The following is an 18769-nucleotide window of genomic DNA, read 5'->3' as shown; positions in this document are numbered from 1 at the left end:
ACGTGCGGCGCTACGCCGGAAGCGCCACCTCGTCCTCGTAGACCTCGTCCTCGTCCTCGTAGAAGAAGAAAAGAAGGAAATGGGGTATTGAGGTTACTCCTTTAGTGGAGCAACTGATCTGCCACAACCATTCCTCCCTTTAGGGGGTAAGTGCGAGGGGATGAACTGTTACTCCCCATGCCGTTACTCCGAGGACTAACAGTTGCTTTATTCCAATGCTCCTCAAAGGAGTAACGGTCGTTATTTCCGATGCTCCGCAAAGGTGGAACTAATGAAATTAGGCATTTATACCCTAATAAAAAAGATTACTGAGCTGAAAAAAAAGAAAAAAAAAAGGTGCCCGAAAGTAGGATTCGAACTCACGTTCACAAGTCAGCTTCTCTAACCACTGCACCACAGCAGTCTGGTTAACTGGGTCGCAAATTGAGACAGGTTAAGCATCGGAACGCAGGTGCGGCAATGTAAAAGCGACTCGGCATTTTGTGTATGCTGTGCGGGGAGAGTGTAACGTTGAGTGTACTTGCAACCATAAGCGAGTGCGAAAAGAAATCTGCCTGAGTATCCTTAGGGTGCTTTAAACTGAGGCACTACGCGATGTAAACGTGTAGCGAGCTCAAACGGGGCACTTAAGACGACAGAGACAGACAATTGCTCTGTCGCTTAGTGTGTCCCGTTTGAGCTACACATCGCTTCAGTTAAGTTCGTAATCTCCTTGGAACGGAAGGAACTTAGGTACTATTGACCAGCAAAATCTGGCAGTCTATCAATGACTTGCGCGTTTAATGTGTATCGCTCACTTATGGTGTGCGCACGAAGGGCATGGCTCTTCACATTCCAACTTTAAATTTCACGCAATTTTCTCACGAGGAAGCAAAGTGCTGCTTTGCATGTAGTTCAATAGACAGTGCACGAACTTCGAACTATTCACGATTTATAGACAATACAGTTTTTGCCGCATCACTGCACGACATGGACGAAAACAGTGGAGCGCATGGGGAGTAACTGTTGCCGTTCATCCTCCCGTTGCTCTCTTTCCGACCAGGGACTAAACACGATACTCTCCAAAATTTGCACACGGCACGCACATCCATGCGGTTACTCCCTTGAGGGACGAAAGCGCCCTTTTTAGGGCTAACTGCCCAGTTGCTCCCGTTTTCCCCGGAATTCTTCTTATAAATTAAGAGTGTACTCCGCGAAAAAGGTCTGTGCGGATGCTCGAGGCGCGTTTGTGCCGCTACCGTCGTGCTGTCTCGCTATCGACGCGCATGCGCGGCCCCCGCGCCTCGCCAATATGGAAGGTGTTCAAACACGCGCAGAGTGTTTGGCTGCAGCAGTGACGAAGCCAAGTGGACGAACCGTCATGCCGCTCCGCTCATGTCGGCTCTGCCGGATCCAGGGAAGCGCTCTGCCTTCCGCTTCTGCTGTGATCGCTGTGCGCATGCTGTGTACTTTTCAAGTCTGCTAGGGAGAAAGACTGGTGCAAGTGGGAACTCTTAGGCATTATTCTGCGCAGGAGAACCGCGGTGCATGGTTGTGCAGACGCAGCTGTTCCGGAGCAATGACGTGGAGGATAGGGGTTTACGCACAATAGTTTGCAGTTGCTAATGAAGCGTATCGCGCCTTAGGTAGCCTGCGAATTTGCTTTCTATAGATTTAAGCAAAGCAATTTATAATTTGTTCACTCTCATCACCTTAGGATTCCTTTAGATTCATAAACGGTGAGGTAGTAGTGCACTTAGCTCCATCATCAAGCACTATGCACTCTATATATCGGGAACTTTGCGACGTGCTGTTTCTTGGCTTCATTGCTGTCATTGTCATGGTGCGCCAGACATGACCACGTTTTCTTCGTTTCTTGTTTACAAGCTTGTCAGTTGAGCTGAAGTTCAATTCATAACGGCACTACGTGTATCAAATAACGTAAACAAGCTTTTTTGTTGCCGAACAAACTCCACAGGAGCTTTGTATTTCACTGTGTTTAGAAATTGTAAATATTCAGTTTCTGACTCGATCGATTGGAAAATATCGATACTCGAGCACCTTTAGTCTTTAGTTATAGTGTTTCTGGTAGATTTCCGTTTTTCCCAACCCGCTCCCATGTGTAGGGTAGAAAACCGGTTGAGCTAAACTGGTTAACCTCCCTGCCTTTCCTTCCTTCCTTCCTTCCTTCCGTTTTTGAAAAGTATCCCGAGAGGTGGTTTCTAACCGCACGTTAGCGCTTGCTGTGGCCATCTGTGTTGCAGAGCCAGTCGGTTTTACCCTTCCGGTGTCCTTTCTCGCAAGCGCGCGCACAGAACACGCATGTCTCGTTTGATTTGTGCCCCCCCCCCCCCCCTTTGTTTTCTATTTAACCTCGTCCCTCACCGATACTCCCTGTCTTCTGATAATTTCTACGCTACCTTTGTAGCCATGCTATCGGTTGACCTATTTGCGTTTGAATGCAGGCTTCCCTGCAGAAAGTGCGACACCGCGGGAAGCAATTGCGTCGTACTCTTTATAAATTGAAAAGCAAATAAAACGGTATTTACAAGCCCATTTACACCTCGATACTGTGCAGTGAAGTGCGGTGGCCAGTTAAGAATGGAGTGCGAACATACGCCTCTCGGCCGCCTGGCAAAGCGGAAGGGACTAATCAACCTTGACTATATAGGGCTGTCGGGACGTTCGTGATAAGCGAGTGGTCCCACCACCTCCGACAGTGAGCCGTTTGTAAATATAGTTGATCTCGCTATCTGGTCGTTGCACTGTCCTCTTCGACCCACCTGCTCGGTGCTCGATGACGCGTCGATGACCGCAGAAACTGCAGCCTCACTCATGCTCTTGTACTCAGTTCACGCACGTCTATTTCGACTTGCATTGTTCGCTTGTGGCTGCCCATTCATCTGACCGGCTCGTTGCCGTCTTTCGTAAAATGTCGGTGCTGGATGGGTATAAAACAGACCTTCACCCAGCATGTGTTCAATTTACCTGCGCATGGAAATCCTCGCGCCTGAAACTCACTGCACCTCCGGCTTTGCCATTCGGCAATGTGCCGACGCGAACCAATGAGGATGTGAGTGGTACACTTTCTATTATAAGACCAACTAGAATCCGCGTTTTCAGGCGAGTCTTCACTGTGGTGCATCATTGCAGGCATATCGTGTCCAAATTAGTGAGCTTCAGCATATCGTATAGACATGTACCGGAATACCAGGATAATCCCTGAACAGAAGCGCACGTAGCGACATCTTGTGACGTTGTGCGCAGTCATACTTCCTTTTAATCCTTCCGTCATTCTGTTACAGACCTGTACAAGCGACTTCAGCACTTACAAGTGTTGAATTTAGAGCACTGACAAGTGTTAAACTATTATTCTGTACAGTGAACAATAGTGGTTGTGTGCATGTGCTCTCTCTCTTTCTCTCTCTCTCTCTCTCTCTCTCTCTCTATATATATATATATATATATATATATATATATATATATATATATATATATATATATATATACATATATATATATTCTTCTTATCTTTCTACGTCCCCCGTTTCCAAGTGTAAGGTAGCAAACCGGAATTTTGTTCTGGTTAACCTCCTTGCCTTTATTTTCTTCGACTCTCTTCACTTCTTATTTTCTTTTATTTATTTATTTTATTTATTTATTTTCAATACCCTAAAGGCCCCGAGAGGCATTACATAGGGGGGGATACAATTCACACATGATATTGTAATAAAAATGACTGAAGGCAACAAGCACAGATTTCGGTAGAAGAAACACTTTGTAAAAGAAAGATGAAAAAAAAAAGAGGGAAAAAAAAAACGAAAAGTAATTTGGGCGAGAGTACATGGTACAATTCATATTTGCTGTACATGGCACTTTTCAACAAGGCACAAGTGGCAGGTGGGTGCGGGTAAATGGAAATTTAGAAATTATACATATATGTAACACAGGCCAGTCAAGAAGTGGCAGCTGAACATTTTATACATTTAAAAATGTGCGCAGGGCTGATTGGAAGGCAGACGGGTCAGTGATTGTTACAATATCTTCAGGTAGGGCGTTCCATTCGTTCACTGATAACACGAAAGGGGAATTTTGGAATTTTTTCGTCCTAGCAAATATGGGAGCCACTTTGCATACATGGTCATTGCGGGTGGACAGATAATGGGCGGGTAAGATGGGAGCAGATGAAAAAGATGAACTACTATAGTAAAGGGAGTGAAAAAAAGACAGACGGAAATATTTTATGATAAATAAACAAATTAAATATACAATAACATCCCCGTGAGTATTATGTCGCTGTTGATAGGTTTGCACATGCAGATAAGCGGAACTCATTATAGGTAACAGAGATAAGAGTTATGCGTGCTCTTTACCGCTTCACCAGAAATCGGCGCCGCCTCGGCTGTTCACAATACACCGTCCGGTATTCCAGAATAGGTCTACGTCAGCTCTCCACGGGCCGCTGAAGGATTCTATGTAAATACGAACCCGCAGGATTTAAAAGGACTTCTGTGGATATTGAAGCATCTGGCTTTTGAACGGCTCCGTAATCAAAGTAGTGGTCCTTGTGTTTCTACGGTCTATTTTAGACCCTTTGTGACTGACAAGCACGAAACCAGGTCAGCGAAACGAAATAAATACAGGAAGCTGAGTGAGAAATCCTACCACTCGTGACATGTTAAGTGACTTCGCTATAGTGAAGTGCAAAGACAAGCGCGAAAGCTGGGGACAAGCAAGGCTCAGCCGATTGGATAACAGAGCGCTGTCAGATGAAAAGATCCTGCGATAACGGCCTATGCGTGCGCAAGGCCACAAACGCCCTTCTGCACTTCTTGAAGGCTACTGGACTGCACGAGCCCTTTTGACAGCGGACAATCACTGACTCTTTATCTTTGTTTTTCTCTTGCCTTCTTAATAATTATTCCCCCTTTTCCTCCCCAAGTGTAGGGTAGCCAAGCGGGCGCGCGCTTGGTTTACCTCCCTACCTTTCCTTCTTTGTTTTTCTCTTTCTTTCTCTCTGGGGGCAACAACTCAGCCCGCTACATGCACACAGCCCTGGTTCTGCGCCTCTGAAGCCTCACAGAACATCGCGAAATGTGCATGCCGGTCCTGAGTTCCTCTACCGCACCCGTACGTGGTTAACCTGCGCACTGTTTGTTCCTCTTCCTCTCATTTTGTTCCATGAACACGACTATAGTGCGTGCAATTCTACATTGAGGATGCACAAAATATTTCACTGCGGTCTTTCCACCCAGAGTTATTACAGTCGCATGTAGCAGGTTGAGCATACCGCGCAAGTGCATAAGGCGCATGTGCATGTATACGTGTACGCCTGATAAAACTGATAACTATATACTCAAGTGATATTGCGCAACAAAAAACGACACGGACGTAAGAGAAGACGGCACACCAAGCGCAAACTTTCAACTAAGTTTATTGTACCACTGAATCGATTTTATACATGTGAAGCAGTGTAGTCTGCGCATGCGCTTACATGAAAATGAAATGCGCATTCATGTAACATAGTTACGAGTCATGTGATGCTGCCTCCATTCTTGCCGTAATTGATGCCGCAATATCATTTGAGTAATGGATTATCAACTTGCCGGGAATGCTGCTCTCATTACCTATATATGCTGTTGTGATCGAGTATATAGGATAGCGAAAGTCGAGCGTCCAGGTTTCTTCTCATTTTTTAATATTTTTTTTTAGCGTTCACTTCGTCATCATAGCGCCTTAATAAGAGTCGCCTGCCAAAGCCTCTGTCACCGCGATCCCCGATGCCTTGCCCGTATACTGTGAGAACCAAATCGAACAGATGACGGAAACGGTCGCGTGTCTAGGGCGAATGTCTGTCACCTATAGCTATAGCACCGCGCATATAGTGAAGCTACACGTAAGCGACACAGCACCCGCGGTCGGGGCATGCTTGTCTTCATTCGGCCGATGGCGACAGGCTCTCAGCCGTCCCACCCCGCGGAGTCGCACAGAGGGCGCTCGCTCGCGCTTGTTTATCCACGTCGCTCGTTTTGCCGGATCGCCGGCGATACCTAATTGGTCTAAGTCGAAAACCGGCGAGCGCCCTGCCCTAAATTAGGCGATAGCGCGTGCAATGAAGGCAAAGGGGCGGGGAGGGAGGGTCGCGCGACAGGCTTTCGATGCTTCACGGGTTAGCTTCTGGACAGGACAGCCACACTAACAGAACATCCACCAGGCCCGGCGCTGCAGCGTGTGTGAGCGAGCTGCGGAGGCGGAGCTGGCGGACTCGAGATGCAGAGCAGCGGGTTCGGGCGCGCTGTTCGCCGTCGCCGGGAAACTCGAGTCCTCGGCCCCGACGTCGACGAGCGCGCCTCAGCGGCTCCCATCGATCGAGCACCGCGCGCTGGCGTTGGTGGCGAATGCGCGGCGGCGGCGTCGGCGCTGTGCAGTGAACCCCGCCTTTTCATTTCGCTCGCGCACGTTGGGCACCCGTGCCGTACACACACGCCGCTGCGTGCTTCGATCTCCGTTCTCGCTTCGTTTTCCCCCCCCCCTTATTCCCACCGTATTTGTTCTCGGCAGTTATATGCGTTTGTTTATCTGTCGCCATTTCCGTTCACTTCTCTGCAGAGAAAGCATCGCAGACGAGTCTCTGGCAGCGATCGTTTCCCCGTCTCCATCGCGCTGCTCGCAGTCGCCCGCGGTGGCACGTCGCCTTTACTGCGGCCGTGCAGACGGTGGGGGTGGTCGCGTGCGCGCCTGTAGTTCGCGCGGAGAGGATCGGGTGTCTTGAAAAAGTGAATTCCGTGGCAAGCGCTCCAACAGTGCACTGAAACAACACCGCGCGTCTGACCGTTTATTATACGTTTCCGTGCCGGGAACGCTGCAGTGAACTGGAGGTTCGGGTCGGTTCGCACGTACGAGCGCTGGTGAAAAAAAGTGTATCTTAGTTCGTACAAATAACCACTTGTAAGTTAGCGGAAGTGTAAAGAAGCAAAATACAAAGAAACATGGAAGCTAAGAGAAATACGAGTAATGAATAAAAGAATCGGTGTAGTAGGCTGCAAGAAAAGCGGTGTTCGCAGCCACGACAGCGCCGCGTCTTTTGGAATCACTGCGCACAGACCGCTTCGCCAGGGGCTTTAGAAGCAGCTCTGTTTGAATAGTCGTAAATGTCGCATGGAGAAACGAATGTCCCGCAATTTGACTCGGTCTCCGAATCGTCTGGCTACTATTTCAAATTTCAAATGGATTCTTCAAACCGTTGTCGACTAATAAACGTGAAACAAGTTCGTTGCTATCGTCTGGGCCGAATCGAGAACGGGTTAATCTGTATGTAATACGATCGTAATTAATGAATCTACATACGTTAAACGATCCAATCGTTATGGGATCTATTCAAAAATTACCACGCTTTCTAAACAATATCGTCTCGCGATCCATATTCGATACGGCATTTTCATTAACAAAGACACTTTTCGCACGCGCCTGGAATTATTCTCTCAAAGTAAAAATCAATCCGCGACTGCGAACGTCTCGTCACCTGTTTGCAGTGAAGGCCGGTTGCGTACGACTGCCTTTATTTATTTTTTTTTTTTTTTCACGCGCACTCGTAACGGGTACGCCATCCGCTTGCTCTGCGGAAGGAATAGCCTCCGTGCAGCCTTCGGTTAAGCCCGGCATTAATGGGAGAGCGATAACTCCCCGTTAGCTACATTGTGACCCGTAAGCAAGGCTTCTAGAACTGTCTGTTCTAGACACGGACCTAAGATAAACAGGAGCGCCGAGTCGCCTGATAAGGCGTTCCAACTTGTGTCCCGGTGAGCCAGCTACTTCGCGACTCAAATCATAGATGGCGCGGGGACTGGTTACTAGCACCCAGAGCTGCGCCACCTGCAGCGTGGTGTGATGTGTGGCGAGGGGTAGTGGGCTTTTTGTTTGCTGGCTAGTTCATTTGACCCGATTTATGCTGGCTAGTGCATCGAGTTGCATACAATAGCTGTGTGAAACTCTATGGTTTGATGTAGACATATGCGCGCATCCCTGCTGTTGCTCGCGAGGCGCTGTGTGTGTGTGTGTATGTGAGCGCGTCAGCGAGTACCGCTAATTGTCCCCTGCAAATGTTCGCGGGGTATCTCGTTGCGTTTAAGTTGCATAAAAATTTACTACTGTAAGTGTCACTTATGGTAGCGGCTGTTAAACAATCCATTTTTTTTATGTTGGTACGCTTTTGCCTAAATTACATTTGTTAATAAAAACAAATTCATATAAAGCTGTTCAGCTGCCACAAGTCTGTGTGTATTCGGTACATCACTGAGAGAAAATATGACGCGTAGCTTTGCTTACTTGAGCCTGTTTTCGCATCTGGTCTGTGTTCGTGAACCTCACCTAACAACATGCCGTGACATGCTGAAGCCGGCATGCTATGCATCATATGATTCCTGCCCCCAGGCTAACATCTCCAGCTAAAATTAAAGCTTTAGTAGAAATTACACCACTTAATTTGGCGACTGGAGTCAGCAGTGCCCTGAAATTAGTAAGGGCACGCCGCAGGCACTAGGGAACATCATCACACTTTTGTTTTATGCTGAAACTCTGCATAAATGAAACGTAATTTTCTTCGAGTTTAGGTCATGAATGTAGCAGCAGGGTGGCACACACGCCCGAGGCCTTTCATATTGTTTTCTGCTCAGATCAGCTTAGCGCCCGCAAGCCACCATCACAAGCCAATTAATATGCCGCTGCTGCCACCCTTAAACGCCGCGCTGTTATCGCGTTTATCTCTGGTAGTAAAAGTGCGTTGGGTAACTTCCGCGGCACAATACTGTTCTCAATCTTGAAAATCGGCTGATTGAATATTTTGCCGCTGCAGTCACAATATAAAAACGCGTCGCAGTGATACACCATAACCAAGGCCATACGGCTTACTGTGGATGCCCGCGAAATACAAAAAAAAAACACCACGTGGCATGGCGGCTTGCGCGTCGTGATTGCACTGCTCCCAAACGTTCCGCGCACAAACAGCCACTCAATAGATAGAAAAAAAAAATTATGGGGTTTTACGTGCCAAAACCACTTTCTGATTATAAGGCACGCCGTAGTGGAGGACTCCGGAAATTTCGACCACCTGGGGTTCTTTAACGTGCACCTAAATCTAAGTACACGGGTGTTTTCGCATTTCGCCTCCATCGAAATGCGGCCGCCGTGGCCGGGATTCGATCCCGCGACCTTGTGCTCAGCAGCCTAACACCATGGCCACTGAGCATCCACGGTGGGTTCAATATATAGAAAGACAGAAACTGTTTATTCGGACGTTTTGCTAACCGCTGTGCAACTTCCTAACTGGAATTTTTTTCCTAGCTTCGTTGCTACAGAAGTTGGTTAATTATTCTTGACTAATTGTCTAACTAAGCAAAATAAAAAAAAATCAGCGTGACACACTACATACTAAAGAAAGCGAAATGCATTTGGTCGTTTCGTCTTAGAGTGCACCGGTATACTTTTAAACTCTGGCTAAAGTTGGCTGAAACGCCCAGTATACATCATAAATGTGCTTCGCGCTGTTGGCTGCTGTGTTGTTCAGTCTCTCCTGATGGGCCTGTTGTTCGTGAAAGGGAATGTTTCCCGTTCATCAACCTTTTCTCGACCTAATTAAAGGCTTAGGCAGAACTGATCTGCCATATTCAGTGTCACATGTGCCTCCAGTTGTCAATTCATTCGCCTTCGCTCTGTGGTTTGGCAGCCTCAAGGTTAGCTGGGATGGTAGATCGACCGCCCCGGTAAGACATCGGCACCGGGATCGACCCCCGGACAGGGACGGATTTTTCTTCAACTGCGAAGCTATTTTTCAGAGAAACCTCTATCGGGTTTCCTTTGTATCATCGTGCTATCAGTTCGGGGGATGACAATTTTCCTTTTCACGAAAAAGCATTAAGCTTATCAGCTAATAAAGAAAATAACGATCGTGGTATATAATGCATTGTTAGAGTATTGGACTGAGTATTGATTGATTGATTGATTGATTGATTGATTGATTGATTGATTGATTGATTGATTGATTGATTGATTGAGGTTGAAACCCCACCATCACACACTTAGTTCTGTGCGCTCCGTTATTTTGTGTGTAGGAGCTGCTTGGCTCGACAGCAGCCACGGGAGAGCTCGAAAAAAAAAAAAAAAATAATCATCACTTTAGTACTTCAACGAAAACGAAGTTGAAATGCCTACCCGCCGCACTGACTTAGTGGCTTCGGCGTTTCGCTTTTGAATCCTTTTCGACTGAATTCCGGGATGAATTTTGATGGGGCGAAAGGCAGGAACGATCGTGTACCGTGCAATGGGGGCACCTTAAGGAACCTCAGGCAGTCAAAATTAAACCGGTGTCCCCAACTACGGCATGCCTCATAATCACATCATCGTTTTTGCGTGTAAAACCCCAAATTTCTTAATGAAATGCCTTCCTGTCCTGACTTCTATCTGGTACTATTAGTATTTTCTCGCGCTGCTATTCTTTGATTCCGGCAAGATTGTGGGAAGTCACTTACGCGGTATTGCTGCCGGAGGTATCTTCAGTCATGCATATGAACCAAACACTTCTTTCTGTTTTCTGAAACCGAAGAGATGTAAAAATGAAGGGGAACCGATATAAAGACGCAGCGAATGCGTGCACGTGCGCGGATGACGTCATGAAGTTAAGGACGTTCGTACAGGCCTCTCATTCTCAATTCTCAAGAAATACAAATAAATAAATAAATAAATAAATAAATAATCTACAAACGACCGAACAATAGCAACTGCCTCCATTGCCTTGTGGATCGACGAGCGGACAGGTCGCCATCCGACAGAGAGAGCGTCCGGATAGACATAGGCCGATCGTTAATTCAGCCGTCCATATGCGTTGGAGAGGGATTGTCTCGGTAACTGAAATTAGCAACAGGTGCCACAATAGGCTGTTAATCTACAACAAAAACATAAAAAAGAAATAGGTAGTCAGTACTTTCTTCACGTTTGCAGGCATTACATGTGGCACTGTCAGCCATTCCATTGACCGTTGAACAAACTTGCTTTGCTGAGGGCTTGCGCTCCGTAGTAATAGCCAGCACAGAAGAGAGGCCTCATGTGGAGCGGTCCGGGTGGAGGTGAGATTTGCAAAGAGTTCTGTAGTGTGTGAAGTTTAATGGCAGCTTATATTCTAGGTATTCCACTCGGCTAATAACTAAGCCACGTCGTCTGCTCAGTCATTACCAGCGATGTCTAAATGGAAAGGAATGGAATGGAAAATAACTGCATGACCCTTTTCTTCCACGTGACCAGAAAGCTCGATGATTTCATCTGTCAATTCGTTCGATGTCTGCGTGAAATGACGGACTGAAAATTTATATAGAACAGCCGGCTTTTACTCGTAAAATAATGGACCCATTTCCTAGAGCGTTCTCTGTCGATTAATATAATAGCCCCGCGCAGAGCTGAGAGTTATGCACCTGTAGGTTTCATGACGTGTAATGTGTTAAACTATAGTGTTACGGCACTTGTTGGCACTTGTCGGCACTTGTCGGTCAACGTAGTTGAGAATATACGTGGGTGTTGTCGCTGTGCTTCTGGCACAGAATAAGCTAAATTGCTTGAGTGCAGCTAATGATGCGTCAGACTTTTCCTTAAGTCCTGAAACAGTGAGGTGTACGTCTGGATGGCTCATGATGATAACACGATGATAACAACGACTTGGCCGTGGGTACATACGAATATCAAATAAAGCTGTGACTTGCACGAACAGTTCCAGTAAATTTTGTGCCGCTTTTTACAGCAAGAAGGCTGGCGAGATGATGATGACGGTGATGATGATGAAAACGTTTATTGAGGGAATAAGATGGTCTTAGAGTTCCTACGGTGAGAATTGTTCCTGGCGAAATGTCTGACGTGCACACGCATTGCTTCAGCGGCATTAAGAATAATGGTTAAGGAACTTTAAGCGATGGCAGTAGCTTCTGCCATTGACACACTTTGTGGCGTAACCAAGTAAGTCCTTACAGCAATGGCGTGTATGCTCTGTGTATTCAGGGTGTAGTACTGCATATGTTGGAGATAACGGAGAGGCTGTACCGCAGAAATCCGAAAAATATCGTCCTGTACAGCGGCAGCATAGATTTTATGGCGACACCCAATGTCCTTCCTTTAGAGGGAGCCTATAGAAATGCCAAATTTTGTTCAGTCGCTCTTTCGCAATGTTTACGTGAGGAATCCAGAAGGTGCTTGTTAGTTACAACCCCCAAATGCACTTGTATATTTTGCTCTGTGAGATCAGGGATCTCATGATGATATCACGTAGTGAACTATTGGCTTTGGAGGAAATGTCATCGCTGGGCACTTTTTACCTGGTTTGACGTGATATTTTTCGTTGGGAAGGTAAGACGAGGTCAAGGTCTGCTGAATTCCAGAGAGAAGCTGAAGCTGTGTCACTCGCGATTTCCAATTGCATATGTCGTCTACCAGCATGGGCAGCCGAACAGTCCGATGAGGGCTAGACAGAAGAGTTTTGGGTTGAGTATTCCTCCTTAGAATTATGCTTATGGTGAAGTAAATTAAATTCATTGCAAATGTCCGTATCACCATCGTGCGCAGAACGGCGCGTATGACAATTATGACATTTTTTCTGGCACTCTTCGTTGAAGTACACAAAAGAAGATTGCGGCAAGGTTCGTATTGACAAGTTTCACTCGTGATCGAGACACTGAGCGTTCCTCATAAATAACTTCCTTCACTGTATCATACTGAATTGCTCAAGAACAACAGCGGCGCGTGTGACTGTATTCGTGTGATGCTTCAGTGGTATATATAGGATCTTTATCGGGTCTTATGCTACAAGTCCAATAGTTGTGTGTGCGCGCATGTGTGTGTACTGCACAGTAATTTTGTAACGCTTCAATGTGACTTCATTTGTGAATTAAGACTGCAAATTGGACTAGTTAGACTGAATTCATGGTAACAAAACTCAGTGCTAAGACGAAGGCTCCATCCATCTTTGCCCTTCGCCTGAGCGCTGAGTTTCCTTTTGTTACCATGTTTCATTTAATACGATGTCAGCTGTGAGCGTGTTATAGGCCGTCTCACAAGGTGCGAATTGTCTGCGTTTCACGCAATCGAGAAACTGATCGCAATCGGTATAACTGCGCCGTGCTGGGATCCGGTTCTGGGGTTCGTAGTTCGGAGTCGGACGTCACACCGAGGGTCGCTTGCCTACGCCATCGGCGCGCCTAAAACGTGGTAGCTGGCGTGCGCTAAACCGGGGCGTCGCACTAAGCTGACCAAGTGGGCCGCCTCTATCGCCGAGAGTTGCTTGTCGGTAAGGAGGTGAGGTCGGGAGGTTAAATGAAACACATTGGTTTATTTTGCATATTTAGAACTCACAACTGGCTCCATAGATATACAGACGAGCACACTCCATTCCGGAGCACTTTACATGTCTGATTACACTGCAAGTCTGCGCACACTACATGCCTGAGCACACGCTATACTGCACCAAAAGTCCTCTTTTTAAGCAATCGTGTTCCCAGGTCACTAGACGAGGGAAATCAATTACTCTGTGCCGGCCGATAAGAAGGGTCGGAGTGTTTGCAGTGCACCGCCCTTAATGTCGCACCAACTCGCTGGACTCCACTTCTGATGTTGCGCAATCGCTCCGGTATACGACGCAACCACGATGCGATTGGGAATCCGAAGTTGACGCTGTTCCCACGGAAGTAATCGACGTTGGCCCCTTGCATCAATTAGGGGGCTCTCAGAAACGGTCAGCTTGTATCGATTTGAGGTGCTTGGCCTTGACGGTCGTTACCGCTACCACGGAATGCGGCGGTTGCTATCACTTTGAAGGGCCCAGCTTCTTTCTTTGCCCGTCAATAGTCAGCGCTGGGCTCCGTCGTCGTCTAGGCGGGCGCTGGTGAAGTGGTCGCTTCGTGGGAAGCACACCGAGAATGCCCGTTCCGTTTTCAGAGGTAACAGCAGTGGTTGCAGTGGAGTGAAGAATTGGTGCACATTTTCTGAGAAGCGCTGCATTTAACCGTTGAAAGCACGGCGTCAGGGTGTGACGCGTTCATATCTAGGGAGAGCCTTCATACGCAGACACGCTAAAGCGCACGTAGTGTATGTAGGCTTGCGTTGTAGGCTCCCCATATTTGCGTTGCAGCAGTAGCGCCCACTACAGTCACAAGAAGACTTGCAGTCAACGCGATGGCGGACGCTCACGGTCGGAACAGTTCGCATCGCAGAATTTGCATCATGAGAAACTGGCTCTTTTGGAAAATGCAGCATACTTAGGTTTTTACGAATAGTTACTCATCGCAGTAGTATTCGAAGCTTCAGACGTATTGGGGAAAAGAACGCAGAGGGCTTGGTGGTTGGGAGCTAACTGAATTACTGTGCACTAACTAATATTTTCTTCTATCTTTTCAGACTCCTTGTCCTTCTACTCATCGAAACGTAAGTCATGCCCACTTTCGATAATTCGTCACACGCCAAACGGTCTGCCCGATCCTGGGCCCGTATTCACCAATCTTCTCTTACGTGAAAACGGTTGCTAAATGGCTCCATTTTAGGGGCCCAGCAATCATGTTTGCAATTGGCGGTATGGCAGGACAATCGCCCTGGTGACAACCAATGACACGCGGCGCCTGTACTTAAGAGAAGTTTCGTGAATACAAGCACTGATCGTCTGTCGTTACTGTGTTCTTGATGATGAAAATGCTGACAAAAAAAAAAGAAATGAAAAAAAGAAATTGAGGGTCTGCTGAACGCTTATGATTGCTTGTGTGTGGCAGATGACGTTCGCAACGGACGTCCGAAATCCGACTCAGAAGTCATAAGTGCGCTAGCGAATTAGCTGTGAGGAACTAGAATTAGGGATGTAAGGAGAGACGCAGGACATTCGCAGCTGCCCATATGACTGCTGTTCTCGAAGTTCGCTAACATAGCAGTCACGGAAATATTATTGTAGCGCTTTATCTTTAACGTACGCGCATTATGGCTGCCGTTTTCCTCACCGCTATATCGGGATCGATTCGTGAAGAGCTGTGGACGACATAATGGGAAGTTCTACACAAGCAGCGCTCTTGAAATATCGTGCTTCCGTTTTCTCTGATCTGTTAGCATAAATGTTTCAGTGGTCACGCAAACTTCCTGATAGTATATATAATCTTGTTTCCCGCCAAAATAATGCCATGCAGCCTAACTTTCGAACCCATTACGATCGAACGCAGTGCCACTAGATGCCATGCACTGTATACCGCGCTGATGTTCACGTGTCCATCCTGCTACTGCAGTAAAGTGACAACGCTAATATGAGTTGGCGCATTCCGTACATTCACGCCCTACGTTCACTTATAAGCTCTTTTAACGATCTCACATGACGCCATGCCGTGTATAGTAATAGCAGTTGCACTGCTATCAAGCATACCTTCAGTGGTTTCGCCTGTTTTGGGGACAGGAGTAGAGAAACTATAAGCACCAAAGGCAATAGCGTTTCGAGGAGCCACACAATTGCACTTAAAAAAAATTAGGAAGGTGTTTCCTACATTTTTTTTCTTTTTTGCGTCTTCCATTCTATGTCGTTTATTTGTCCAGCGATAGAAAGATCAATTGGTCTCCACTTTTCTTACACTTGTTAAATTTTATACACAGCCCATGATCTCCTGCAGCTCTTCTCGTTTGGTACTGTGCTGTTGTGAATTTATGTTTCATTCTGGATACTGAAGGATCAAGTACGCTTTCGGGCATCACTGACGACGTTTTAGAATCAGAACGTTTACTAAACGTTCTGATTCTGAACGTAGAGAATTCAAATATATTAAGCATTAGGATGATATTGGAATGATATAAACATTCCCATACGTTGGCAATTCAAAAAAAAAAAAAAAAAAGAAGAAGAGCGGGAGTGTAAGGAATTGTTGATGTTGCTTCTGCTGCGACATAATCGAAGCCCTTCTATAAGCAGATGGGTCCATGTGGAAACCATCAAGGTGGAGGAAGTTTCACGAAAGGGAAGGCTAGAATCCACTCAAAATCAAGTTAGAAAGGCAACACAGAGGAGCCCACAGGATGAAAGCTGCGCAATTAAAGAACATTTTGTTCAATATCTCAAATTTCTGATGTCATATATATATATATATTTTCTGTGACCCCCTGCCGGCACTGGTATGTCTGCTTTACACGATCGCGGGTGACAGCCTATTCATTTAAGTATTGCTAAGGAAATCGTTCATACCTGGCATAGGGGTGTTGTCCAGAATGGAAAATCGTTTCTGTGTCGCATTCAGAAGGCCTAGACAGCCATTGTCAGAAGCGGTCACAGACAAAAGCTCGGCACGCACTAGTTGCCATCCTTATAATTTCGAACAGGTGTGCAACAGTCACTGGATATGTTTGATCCACTTCATACGCGCAATTTATAATCATTACCTATAGACTTTTCTGTGTGTGCGTATGGGTGCCGTCATATTTCATAGGAAGTGGGACGATCTATTGGTAGTCGGCATGCTAGATTTGGCGAATGCTCCGTCTTGTATGCCAGGTATATATATACGCTCGGTGGTAGTTTCTGGTTGTTGATTTCGCGCTCGTGCGATCTATTTAGTATGACGAGGCGTCTTCTTTGTGGGAAGCGGTTCTGTGAGACGTAGTGAAGGGGTCTAATTCGGTATGGCCGGAGTTTCTGCTGGTGCTGAGAGAGAGAGAAAAAGCAAGGACAGGAAAGGCAGGGAGGTCAACCAGAAGAGCACCCGGTTTGCTACCCTACACTAGGTGTGGGGGAAAGAAGAATGGAAAGAGGAAAAATGGAGAGAGTAAGCACTGAGTGCGTGTCGAAGGGACACTATATCCACAGGGACACTATAAACGGTCTCTTAAGCCGGGGCACTTCAAGTATTGCACTAGTGCTGGTGTTGAGGCGGACGTAGCATTCAGCGCGATGTGTGCCCGCCTGTTGGACCTATATAGTCAGCCTGAGCTATCAGGCGTGTATTCTTTTTTTTTTTTTTGAGAATTCGTTTCACTAATGTGACCTTACTGCAGCATTCTTACTGTGTATTTCTAAGTTGTGGTTTAGCGTCAATGAGTAGTTAGAAACCATATGACGATCTTAACAGCGTGGGTACCGTTCTGCTACGAAATAAGTTGCGCTGTTTACTGTGACAAACGTTGAAATTGTTATTTGTAGATACATTGCACGACTATCGTAGCTGTGGTAGTCGCACAATGTGGGTGGTCGCGTTAAAGCTCGTTTGGTGCGCGAGGTTTTCGCCCACGAGTAAAATAGTTATTACTATTAACATCACACCGTACAGTGTGGATCACATTTGGTGAGTCGTGAGCGACCGGCTGCGAACTGCGCCAGCATCCGAAGCAATGGTAGACGTTTGAGTACAGATTGGTTTGTTTTATATGGCGCACGGTTCAAGCAAGCGACATGAGCATGCCAGGTTTTAGTGCGGTGTTACCTTGTAGTTTTTTTTCCTCACATGTTCCTTTCGCGAAAGAAGACGATGCAAACCGATTTCTTGTTTGTTCGGTCTAGTTCGTCCCGTCCTCTACAGCGCACTCACCCGTTTTGCAGAAATCAGAAATAGAAACAGCGTCCTCACAAATAACGGTCGGATTCTTTTTATGCGATCCCCTTTGGATGCTACTGCTTTACAGGGTAAAAAGGCAATGCCGAAGCATAGAGCGTCGATGTATCATGCTGGCTTGCCAACGTACATCGCAGTGATCACTGCGTTGAGGAACCCCATCGACCTCATACAGAAGGCTAACGTAGACAGATCATAGTGATTTCAACTCAACTCGACTTCAAATACGTGAGAACTATGCCGGTGGCTGGCGGAAATGTTTTATAACGATTGGTGCCTAATGTTTCGGGGTTGCATTGTCTTGGCCGTAGGTGAGCACTCGTTATGTTTTAGTTACCACGCCTAGCGATCAGATGGGGAGAAAATTTTCCAATTCACGCTGGCAACTCACAGACGCCTGTGCTCTTCGTCGATTGAAAACCGACACCGCAGCCAAAATAGCTCACAATACATACAGACATCGTGGCTGATGATGCACGTCGCATGTTTGTGCACCCAATGGACATCTCCGAATACTGTAGTTACCGCTGCACCGGAACACCGCTACACAGTGGTTCTTCGACGACTTTGAGGGACACTATGGATCTATGGGACACTATGGATCTCCGAATCGTTCCTTCACAACGCGACGGCAACAAATTCAAGCAGCGCCACGCCGGTTCGCCCAAGCCATAAAGGAAGAAAGGCTCGCCGCGCGCCTTAATCCTCCTCGCCTGATGAAAAGGTTTATAAGGTGGCCCAATATAAACCGAACACAAAGCAAGTGAAGAACGCACGAAGTGTAAGGCGCTATTAATACTCGAAGCGTCGTTCGTCTGGCGCCAGTTGCTCTGCAAATTAAGGGCTGGAAGGTGTCAACAATGTAGCGCGCTGCATTGTGCACTGTACATATATATATATATATATATATACTACTTGTATAATATTACCTTACAGTTAGCGTGTTGTTCACTTGCTTTGGGATCGCTTTATATATATCTTGGGCCGCCCCGTATACAGCCTGCACGTCAGAAAATAGTAGGCATGCATGCTCAAGTGAAAGCTGCTATGCATGGTCCTGGCGCTTTTCGTTTTTAGTGAGAAAGGTAAAGAATAGACGTCGACTACAGGAACTAGGCAACGCCTTATTTTGCTCACGCCCAGCACTCTCCCGCAGAGCCTATAATTTCCTCGCAGCCTATGAACTTTCATAGCCTATT

The 18769-nt window shown here is 46.6% G+C and overlaps 1 protein-coding gene across 1 annotated transcript in view; it reads left to right on the top strand.

The window, feature by feature from the left end:
- Positions 1–18769, top strand: part of Ptx1 (pituitary homeobox homolog Ptx1) — a 140443-nt gene that overhangs the window by 22187 nt on the left and 99487 nt on the right. Inside the window, exon 2 of the mRNA XM_050166958.2 lies at positions 14404–14430. Coding sequence (XP_050022915.1) covers positions 14404–14430 — 27 coding nt within the window. The remainder of the gene's footprint in view (positions 1–14403; positions 14431–18769) is intronic.

Source organism: Dermacentor andersoni, chromosome 1 (assembly GCF_023375885.2).
Source record: "Dermacentor andersoni chromosome 1, qqDerAnde1_hic_scaffold, whole genome shotgun sequence".
Classification (NCBI taxonomy): domain Eukaryota; kingdom Metazoa; phylum Arthropoda; class Arachnida; order Ixodida; family Ixodidae; genus Dermacentor; species Dermacentor andersoni.
Note: the sequence above shows the minus strand (reverse complement) of the source record. Positions and strands in the feature narration are given on the sequence as shown.